Source organism: Pistacia vera, unplaced genomic scaffold, assembly GCF_008641045.1.
Source record: "Pistacia vera cultivar Batoury unplaced genomic scaffold, PisVer_v2 Contig820, whole genome shotgun sequence".
NCBI classification, from domain to species: domain Eukaryota; kingdom Viridiplantae; phylum Streptophyta; class Magnoliopsida; order Sapindales; family Anacardiaceae; genus Pistacia; species Pistacia vera.
Genome location: NW_022196691.1, coordinates 70737 through 81200, shown reverse-complemented (window position 1 = coordinate 81200; position 10464 = coordinate 70737). Strand labels below are relative to the sequence as shown.

Below are 10464 nucleotides of genomic sequence, written 5' to 3'. Positions count from 1 at the left end.
GCGCGAGTAGGTGAATAACGGGATGCAAAAGAGGATTTGCACTTGATTAGCTATTTTCTCTCTGTAATATCTCTCTATCTCTCTCTCAGTTGTACTCTCATCAGTTCACTAGTCTGCGACTTGATCCCTCAAATATAAATAAAATATCAGTGGACATAAGATTCATTTGGTTAAGCATCCGAACCACTTTAAACATTGTCTTGCCATTATTTACATTCTCAACCCGCCAATCACGTGTGTCTTTTGGGCCAACTCAGCATTTCACATGTGCGTTTAGTTGGTATCAAAATCACGCGTCTGTGATATTTACTGTTCACGTACGAAAAAAAAGTGAGAAGAGCATGTTGCAATATTTACTGTTCACGTACGAAAAAAACATGTGAAGAGCATGTTGTAATATTTACTGTTCACGTACGAAAAAAATATGAGAAGAGCATGTTGTATTATTTATTGTTCACGTACCAAAAAATTATGAGAAGAGCTCAATACTCTATTTTTCTTCTTCCTCGCACATTTCTTTTTTTTCAGTCATCTCTCTTTCTCTCTCTGCTGTGTTGAAACTTTTTCACAACAGCCAACCATGGCACAAACACCTAATGTTGTTATTCTACCAAGTCCAGGCATGGGTCACCTCATTCCATTCATCCAATTTGCTAAACATCTAGTTCATCTTCACAACTTTCATGTCACATGCATTATTCCTACTATAGGGTCTCCACCCAACGCCATGAAAGCTGCTCTCCAAGACCTTCCTCAGAAAATAGACCTAATTTTTCTTCCTCCAGTAAGTTTCGATGATCTGCATGAAGACATCGAGATTCCAGTGCTCATTGCCCTTTCGATAAATCGTTCACTTTCTTCTCTACGTGTTGTTTTAAAGTCGTTAATCAAGAATACAAGATTGGTTGCATTTTTTGTTGACCTTCTTAGCATTGATGCACTTGATGTTGCTAAGGAATATAATCTTGCGCCTTACCTTTTCATCCCATCTAGTGCCATGTCTTTGTCACTCTTTTTTCATCTCCCGAAGCTTGATGAGATCGTTTCATGTGAGTTTAGAGACCACCCCGAACCCATTGAAATTCCTGGATGCATTCCACTTCATGGAATGGATCTCCTAGAAGCGCTTCAAAACCGAAAGAGTGACGCTTACAGATTGTTTCTTGGCATCACAAAACGACTTGGTTTGGTCAAAGGTATTGTGGTGAATACATTTACCGAAATGGAGGCTGGAGCTTTGAAAGTTTTGCAAGAAGAAGAACCCAGCAAACCACCTATTTATCCAATTGGGCCACTCATCAGGACCAATTCAATTGATCCCATTAATGAGCATGAGTCTGATTGTTTAAAATGGTTAGACAATCAGCCCAGTGGCTCAGTTGTGTTTGTCTCGTTTGGAAGTGGTGGAACCCTGTCTCATGCTCAACTCAATGAACTGGCTTATGGTTTGGAGATGAGTGAGCAAAGATTCTTATGGGTTGTAAAAAGCCCAAATGATGAATCTTCTGATGCAACATTTTTCAGTGTCCAATCCCTAAAGGACCCTTTTGATTTCTTACCAAATGGGTTTTTGGAAAGGACCAAAGGAAGAGGTCTAGTTGTATCCTCTTGGGCACCACAGGCTCAAGTTCTTAGCCATGGCTCCTATCGCATTGCGGTTGGAATTCAACTCTGGAGAGTGTTGTTAATGGTGTACCACTAATTGCTTGGCCACTTTATGCAGAACAAAAAATGAATGCTGCAATGTTAACTGAGGATGTTCAAGTGGCATTGAGACCAAAGCCTAATGAAAGTGGCTTGGTGGTTCGAGAGGAAATCGCAAAAGTTATTAAAGAATTAATGGAAGGAAATGAAGGGAATAAAATTCGGAAGCGTATGGAAGGGTTGAAGAATGCAGCTGCAAAGGCTTCAATGGAAGATGGATCTTCAATAAATGCACTATCAAAATTGGTATTTGAGGCATTTACTAATAAATAACAACTGCCGTTGATACAATTATGAAAGACGTGTCTTTCTTTAATTATTATTTTCTAGGTATTTGTATTTCTGGTATTTGAGGCATTTACTAATAAATAAAAACTACCCTTAATACAATTATGAAAGACGGGTCTTTCTTTTATTTATTATTTTTTAGGTATTTGTATTTCTGGTATTTGAGGCATTTATTAATAAATAACAACTACCGTTAATATAATTATGAAAGACGGGTCTTTCTTTTATTTATTATTTTTTAGGTATTTTGCGTCTGATCGGTTTTGGATCTACAAGCATGTTGTCTGCCATGCACATTTTCATTTTCAATTCTGATTCTTGTCCGTTGTAATTGTCTACATTCTTATACACCATTGAGTGGGAGAATAAAAATAACAATAAACATATATCAATTTACTTTTTAAATTTAAATTGTAGTATAATAATAATTACAATTAATGTATGTAATTCGATGGTTTTAAGAGAAAATATAGAACCTGACTCCATAAGTTGTAATCGTGGTTTTAAAACTCATATCGGATCGGTCGGTTCCCAATCCGGTCCACTAAATGGCTAAACCTCCCTTTAGTCATTGGACCAGATTGATCCAAGGTTGAATAGGTGGGAACAATGTCGAACCACAGTTCAACTGTTGAGTCAAAAAACTAGTGGATTTAGATGGATTTATTTTATAAATTTATAAATTATTAAAGTTTTAAAATTTTATTACATCATAGTGATAGTAGCATGGCATTACTCGGTCAAATCCGTTGTCCGACCGGAGGATTGGACCTTTAACAGGGTCTAGGCCCTAGTATAAAAACACTGGTTGTAATGGATTGATTAATAATTTAGTATAAATTAAGCCGCCGGCTGTGCAACCGAAGTCAGTATGAGAATATTCGGCGTAAAGCTCACTGTAAACCAAACGAAAGAGGACGTCGGTTGGCGATAATTGGTACACGTTACTTTTAACCTAATTTCCTAAACCTTTATATATGTATGTTTTGGAGCAACTTAAATTTTTTTATAATTAAGTTGTCGTTACATAATTGTAGCACACGGATTCCATTTTCAAACCCAGTAATTAAATAAGAATTTAAAATTACTGAATCGCCCACTGCTCTAAGATATGAATATGATCCATTTGTATTTAACAAAACTATGACTTTCTTTTCAATTAAAACACCGTTTACGGATCATATCCTCCAGTTCTAGTGCATTTCTCTGCAACAAAGCCGACGCTGAAGCATCTATCAACAATGGAAAAAACATCTCATGTTGTTATCGTACCAAGTCCAGGTATAAGTCACCTCATCCCAATCATTGAGTTCGCCAAGCAACTAGTTAAGCTTCACGATTTTCATATTATATGCATTATTCCCACTACTGAGACTCCATCAAACGCAATGAAAGCCACTCTTGAAGCGCTTCCTGCCACTATAAATCACATCTTTCTTCCTCCTGTTAGTTTCGATGACCTTCCGGAGAGCACCAGTACCACAACCCTCGTTGCACTTGCAATGACTCGCTCTCTGCCTTCTTTACGAGATGAGTTAAAGTCATTAATCACAGCCACTCGTTTAGTTGCTCTTGTTGTTGACCATTTTGGCACTGATTTATTTGATGTTGCAAAGGAATTCAATCTTTCACCTTATGTTTTTATTCCAGTAAGTGCTATGACTTTGTCATTCGCTTTTTATATACAAAAGCTGGATAAGATGGTTTCATGCGAGTACAGAGACCTCCGTGAACCCATTGAAATTCCCGGTTGTATACCAGTTCATGGAAAAGATCTTGTGGACGCAGTTGAAGATCGAACGAGTGAAGTATACAGATGGTTTCTTGACATCACAAAACGATATAGTTCGGCTAAAGGTATCGTGGTTAATACTTTCATGGACATGGAAGCAGGAGCTTTAAAAGCTTGGGCAGAAAATGATGAACCCAGTAAGCCACCCATTTACCCAATTGGGCCGCTCACACGGGCCGCTTCAATTGATCCCGATGATGGGTCTATGTCCGACTGTTTAACATGGTTAGACAATCAGCCGAGTGGTTCTGTTTTATTCGTTTCCTTTGGAAGTGGTGGGACTCTATCTCGTGCTCAACTAAATGAACTAGCTTCGGGTTTGGAGATGAGTCAGCAAATATTTCTATGGGTTTTAAGAAGCCCAAATGACGAATCTGCTAGCGCAACCTATCTTGGTGTCCAGAGCAAGCAAGACCCTTTTGATTTTTTACCGAAGGGATTTCGCGAGAGGACCAAGGGGAGAGGTCTAGTAATATCTTCTTGGGCACCTCAAGTTCAAGTGCTTTGCCATGGCTCCACTGGTGGATTCTTGACCCACTGTGGTTGGAATTCAATCCTAGAGAGTGTTGTGAATGGTGTACCACTAATAGCTTGGCCACTTTTTGCTGAACAAAAACTGAATGCTGTGATGTTATCAGAAGATATTAAAGTGGCGTTGAGACCAAAACCGAATGAAAGTGGATTAGTGATTCGTGAGGAGATTGCAAGAATTGTGAAGGAACTAATGGAAGGAGAAGAAGGAGATAAAATTGACAGACGTATGAAAGAGTTGAAAGATGCAGCTGCAAAGGCGCTCAAGGAAGATGGAACTTCTATTCAGGCACTGGGAAAGTTGGTTCTTGAGTGGAAGAATCAGATGAAATGTTAATTTGAATATAAGTGGATAAGTTAATTTCCTTTCAATTTTATTTATTGTAATGGCATATCATATACTTCTAGATTTCAAGTTAGAAGACATATATGAAAAGGGTGGAGCGGTAGAAAGAACATATTTCTATTGATTAATCATTTGTCCCAGTCTTCCAAACTCCCAATGGGATATTTGATTACTTCCATCTGAATAATCCGAAGGATTATATCTAAAAAGATAAACAATCTAATTGATTTCTCAATCCAGTAGAATACTTTATTGATTTATTGTTATACTTGGATCAATTTCCAGAAAAACTGAAAAAACAAGTAAAGCTAGTTGTCGGAACCATGGTGATGGTCTTCCTTCTTCTTGGCCTCGAATTTCTTGCACCAAAGAGGCTTGCCATCCACCGTGAACTTGGTCTGCTTATGTCCGCTCAAAATGGCGGCGGGTATATAAGACACTTTGAATACTACCTTCCCAAATAACGGGGGCGCGTTCATATTTCTCGGAACTGGCGAGTGCACGTACACCCTTTCCACGCATGGCCCATATTTGCTGATCATCAGGAACACGCAATATAGTATAAGAAAAATATACATGCAAATGCAAAACACTGAATATATAATAATAATGTACGTATAATCTTAAGTATATAAATGAAGCGAAATATTTGGACGCATGATAATAACATTGAGCACATATTAAAAGCACCCATATATAAACTGAAAATAATAAAGTTCAAAAGGGAGTAACATATATATACTCATTGAAAAATCTGGTGATTTGGTTCTCCGTGAGGGGATATCCATTAGAAAATGTCAGGAACAAACATCTATCTTCCTCGGGTGCCCTATCAGTCACAGGATTCCACTCTTTAGCAAAAGGGTTTAATCTGGGCATTGATGCACTACTGGGTTCAGCCCTTTGCCTAGTTCCCTCTCCAGAGGATTGGGGAAGAATAGCCCTACTAGGTGCGTCCATGACGAGAAAGAGCTAATTAAGGACTGTGTTTTTTGTACTGTGGACGATAAAACTGTGTGCTGAATAGTCGTGCATGAAGTTGGGGCGTATATAAACACAGGGATTTCAATCATCATGTCTTTTCAGAAATGACTTAACGGGAAAGTTGAAGATTACAGCGTTTTTGAGTAGGTGCAAGTGTTCAACTGTTGTAAAGTAACTGCTTATATTGTCCATTTACTCATTTAGATCACGTGTGAGTCAATGCTGCCTGTAACTGTTATATTTCAAAGATTACGTTTACATGTTTGTAGATGAACTAATCAAGATTAAACAAACGACGCCGTATGCTCTTTAGCCATCTTATATGACCATTGACCCGCACCGGTTACTATACTCACAGGCCCAGACCCAAAACTGGAGAATATCCGTCAATATGTCATCTTGAATATCCACCGTCAATATTCACATCGGACGGACACAATATCTGCCTATGACGACAGCCCTGATCTTTCTTTAATGAGATGATTACATCCTCGGGACACGTGACCTCGTCACCTCTAGGTAACTTTAATCTATTCCTTTCTGAAGAAGGAATTACTAATTCCAAACCCATTAACAAGGTCAAGGTCCATTGGTCTATGTTAATTCCACGTGGCAAATGAGTCATAGTGGAAGTAGGAAACATATATCTGGCAAAAGTATTACTAATATTAAGGGTAAAGGGCGTCAAAGGTGAAGCAAATTTTCTCTGCGCTTTGTGAGGAGACTTGAGAGTTGAGACTTGAGAGAGAGAGAGAGAGAGTTGAGGGACGATCTTAGACTCCCCCTCTTAAGCTTTTGCTCTCTTATTACTCCCTCTTCTCTCTCCCGAAGCTTGTTTAGTTGTAAGTATCTTTGTTTTCTGAGTATCTCTGTGGCAACTCAGTGTTTTACATCCTCTATCTACATGTTTCGATCTGTAATGTTTAGATCTTTCTTATTTCTTTCTTTCTAACTGCTATGAGTGATTGGAATTTTATGTGTTAAATTTATACGGAGAGTTATTTTATTTTATTTATTTATTTAGTTAGATTTATCTTGTTAGATGTTGAAATTAGGGTTTTCTTTTTCTCTTCTTAAGTAATGATTGCGATAGTTGTGTCACTCTGCTTGCATTTAGTGAATTTGGTTGGAATTTAGGATGCGATTTGATGTTAGGGTTTCGTCGGATCGATGATTTAGGAATTTTTTTTTTTTTTTAAATTGTTGAATATTTGATGCATGAAGACGATCGTTTGTTTATAGATTTATTTTCATTCATATGTTCTTTCGTAAAGAAAGAGAATACTTAGGAAATATAGCTAGTTTGTTGTGACGCCAACTCCGTGTAAGCAGAAAATTAATAAAAAGCATGTATACTTGTGGATCAACTTTTTTTTTAACTTATAGATCCAACGAACACATATTTATATCGGCCTTTCTAGATTATTTTTAGTTCAGTTTGCTAACTTGTGCTTATATTAAATATGCAGTGTTACTGAGGTGATTTAATCATGTTTGGGCGTGCTCCAAGGAAGAGTGATAGCACTAAATATTATGAGGTTCTTGGTGTATCAAAAAGTGCAAGTCAAGACGAATTGAAGAAGGCATATAGAAAAGCTGCTATAAAGAACCATCCTGACAAGGGTGGAGATCCTGAGAAGGTGAGATGGTGCAATCCATGTGTTTTTCCTTGCATGTTATTCTATGGGTTATGCATCTTTTATAATGCCATGCAGAAAGCCTTGGGTGGTAGAGCATTGTGTTTATAACAATGTGTTTTATTGGATTTGGAGAAGATTATTTAGATGTTTTGGGCATGAATATTCTGTCTTCTACTTCAAGTGTATGGTGGGTTGATGTAGATAAGAATGTTTGCAGTAATTTGCTTTGTTAGAAAATGTTTTCCTCGATATGCTTAATGAGTAGAAGTTCTTATGCGAATGAAAAATTAAAATATTTAAGTGGGTAGGTATGGACTTGTACCTGTGCTAGGGGTTGCAATCTTTTTAACTATTATTATCTGCTGTATTCTGAATCAGTTCAAGGAGCTGGCTCAAGCGTATGAGGTACTTAGCGATCCTGAGAAAAGAGAGATTTATGATCAATATGGTGAAGATGCTCTTAAAGAAGGAATGGGAGGAGCTGGGCCTTCGCATAATCCATTTGATATATTTGAATCTTTTTTTGGTGGAGGAGCCTTTGGTGGTGAGGCAGCTCGCTGAATATTTATTACTGTATCATTCATATTTTCTCTGGGAAAAAAATTCTTAGATAATTATTCTGATATTGTAGGCGGTGGTAGCTCAAGAGTAAGAAGGCAAAAGCATGGTGAAGATGTTGTGCATACTCTGAAATGTTCTCTGGAGGAATTGTACAATGGAGCAACTAAGAAACTTTCTCTTTCAAGGAATATTCTGTGCCCTAAATGTAAAGGGTATGTCCTTCTTATTTAGCTGTTTACTCGAACTAGAAGAGGAGAGTTTTGTTTATTGTTGTTTGATATTTGGCTTGATTGAAAAATATATTTGTTAATCTTTATCACTTAGCATGACTCGCAATAACTGTTCGCATTTTTAAGTCTTTTTGAGCTTTCCTCTTGATATGCGGTAGATGTGTTTATTCTTGTCTTGGATACCATACGTATTGATTGCTGTATTCTTTATAGCCATTTAATTTCCATTGGTTTTCGTTTCAAGTTCCATGTTAAGTGGTGTTTACTATATGGACTTTTCATTTCATTGTAATAGTTGGATTTGCAACACTGGTATATTTTTTTCATAATGTATGCTTCTCTGTTCTGTGTTTTAACTAATTTCATGATTTTTTATTCATATTAAATTTTTGGGGGACCATTATAGTCCTAAATTTTTAGGAAAAGATTTAAGTGGCTGTCTTGTGAATTATGATTTTAAAATATTTATGTCATGGGCCATGTAGACTTTTCAACTTTTTTGAATGACTTAAAAGGCCTTCATATTTTACGACAAATGTGCATAATGCTTGAACAAGACTGATTGTTTTCTCTTATGGAATTTATATATATCAGGAAAGGTTCAAAAAGTGGGGCCTCTGGGAAATGCTATGGATGCCAAGGTACTGGAATGAAAATAACAACACGACAGATTGGATTGGGCATGATTCAACAGATGCAACATGTCTGTCCAGAGTGCAGAGGCTCAGGTGCTTTTCCATAACATATTTGTTGCTGTTTTTTCATAATTTTCATTGCTTGATAATGTCTGTTATTCTGAACTTTTCCTCTTTGGTGCAGGTGAGGTCATCAGTGAAAGAGATAAATGCCAGCAATGCAAAGGAAGTAAGGTTTCTCAGGAAAAGAAGGTGCTGGAAGTGAATGTGGAGAAAGGAATGCAACATGGCCAAAAAATTGTGTTTGAGGGGCAAGCTGATGAAGCTGTAAGTCAGATATTAAATTAAATTTTGATGAACTATACATAAAAATGTTAAATTGTATCTTCTTGTTGGAGGCTTTTAATTGCAATCTTAGATTTCGCCTTTTATTAAATTGTGCTATCTGATGCACATTGTGGGTATATAGGCTTGAGTATCTCTTTTCTATTTCCTCCTCTCCTAATCCCTTTTTAAGATTGTCCAGGCAGTGTTCTTTTCTTAACTCAGTGGTCCATGGCATTTGAAGATGTTGATTTTATTCATTAAATTCCAAATTGCTTTTGAGTATCCCTTGTTTTGAATTGTTTTCTAATGTTTTTCATTTCACTCCTTGCAGCCTGATACAATTACAGGGGACATAGTGTTTGTAGTGCAACAAAAGGAGCATCCCAAGTTTAAGCGGAAGTTCGATGATCTGTATGTAGAACACACCCTTAGTCTCACTGAGGCTCTCTGCGGGTTTCAGTTTGCTTTGATCCATCTGGATGGCAGGCAGCTACTTATCAAATCAAATCCTGGCGAGATCATTAAGCCTGGTATTATTTGGGAACCTTTTTGATGGTTTTGGTACTCTCTGTTCCTACCACATTTTATTGTTCTCTTAGCTAATTATTTACTATTAATACAGGTCAATACAAAGCAATTAACGATGAGGGAATGCCCCACCACCAAAGGCCCTTCATGAAGGGTAGACTCTACATCCATTTCAATGTGGAATTTCCAGAGTCGGGGATTCTTTCCCCAGATCAGTGCCGGACTTTGGAGACTATACTACCCCCAAGAGCAAGCAAGCAATTGTCAGATATGGAGGAGGATGATTGTGAAGAGACCACCCTGCACGATGTCAACATTGACGATGAGATGAGACGGAAACAGCATCAGCATCAACAGGAGGCATATGATGAAGATGATGAGACATCGATGCCACGAGTTCAATGTGCGCAGCAGTAGGGCAAGATATATTGTATTCCCCGGTTGCTGATGTGGCAGAGGCTGTCATGTTGTCTTTGTCTGCGCTCTATTAAGTTGCCTTGGTGAAGTTGGTGTCTAGTATTTATGTTATGTTTCTGCCCCGGCATTTTTGTGTTTTGATTCTTAAAACAGGTTATTGACATAGCACATTCTACAGTAGGTGATATAGGTGTTATTTTTGATAATACATATAAATTCAGATGCTGTGTTACCTATAATATTTATTAGGTTTGAGTGTTGGATCAAAACTCAAAAGTTGGAAAAATAGTTATATTATAAATTAAAAGGCTTTGTTGCTTATAAAATTACTTGTGGTGCGTCATGTGTTTCAAATCTGTGGTTCTGACTTATATGCGTCCATCGTCTGGCCTCTGGGATGCAGCATTCAGGTTTTTATTTTTTTGGCTTTAGATCTAACCATTAACTGCTGCAATGTTAACTGAGGATGTTCAATTGGCAT

General features: G+C 37.4%; 3 protein-coding genes across 3 annotated transcripts; all 3 read left to right on the top strand.

Annotated features, from left to right (window-relative positions):
- Positions 1-538: 538 nt before the first annotated feature.
- LOC116117742 (hydroquinone glucosyltransferase-like) lies at positions 539-2054 on the top strand. Its single transcript, XM_031403756.1, is given in 2 exon segments — positions 539-1640; positions 1643-2054. Coding segments are annotated over 2 exon segments (1395 nt in total). The 5' UTR covers positions 539-580; the 3' UTR covers positions 1978-2054.
- Positions 2055-3151: 1097 nt separating this feature from the next.
- LOC116117755 (hydroquinone glucosyltransferase-like) lies at positions 3152-4671 on the top strand. The gene has a single exon (XM_031403775.1). The coding sequence runs from the start codon at positions 3234-3236 to the stop codon at positions 4650-4652; it is 1419 nt and encodes a 472-aa protein (XP_031259635.1). The 5' UTR covers positions 3152-3233; the 3' UTR covers positions 4653-4671.
- A 1650-nt stretch (positions 4672-6321) lies between these two features.
- On the top strand, positions 6322-10224 carry LOC116117714 (chaperone protein dnaJ A6-like). The gene is made up of 8 exons (XM_031403722.1): positions 6322-6487; positions 7115-7285; positions 7664-7829; positions 7917-8058; positions 8671-8804; positions 8896-9038; positions 9370-9568; positions 9661-10224. The coding sequence occupies exons 2-8, from the start codon at positions 7136-7138 to the stop codon at positions 9981-9983; spliced, it is 1257 nt and encodes a 418-aa protein (XP_031259582.1). The 5' UTR covers positions 6322-6487; positions 7115-7135; the 3' UTR covers positions 9984-10224.
- Positions 10225-10464: the final 240 nt, after the last annotated feature.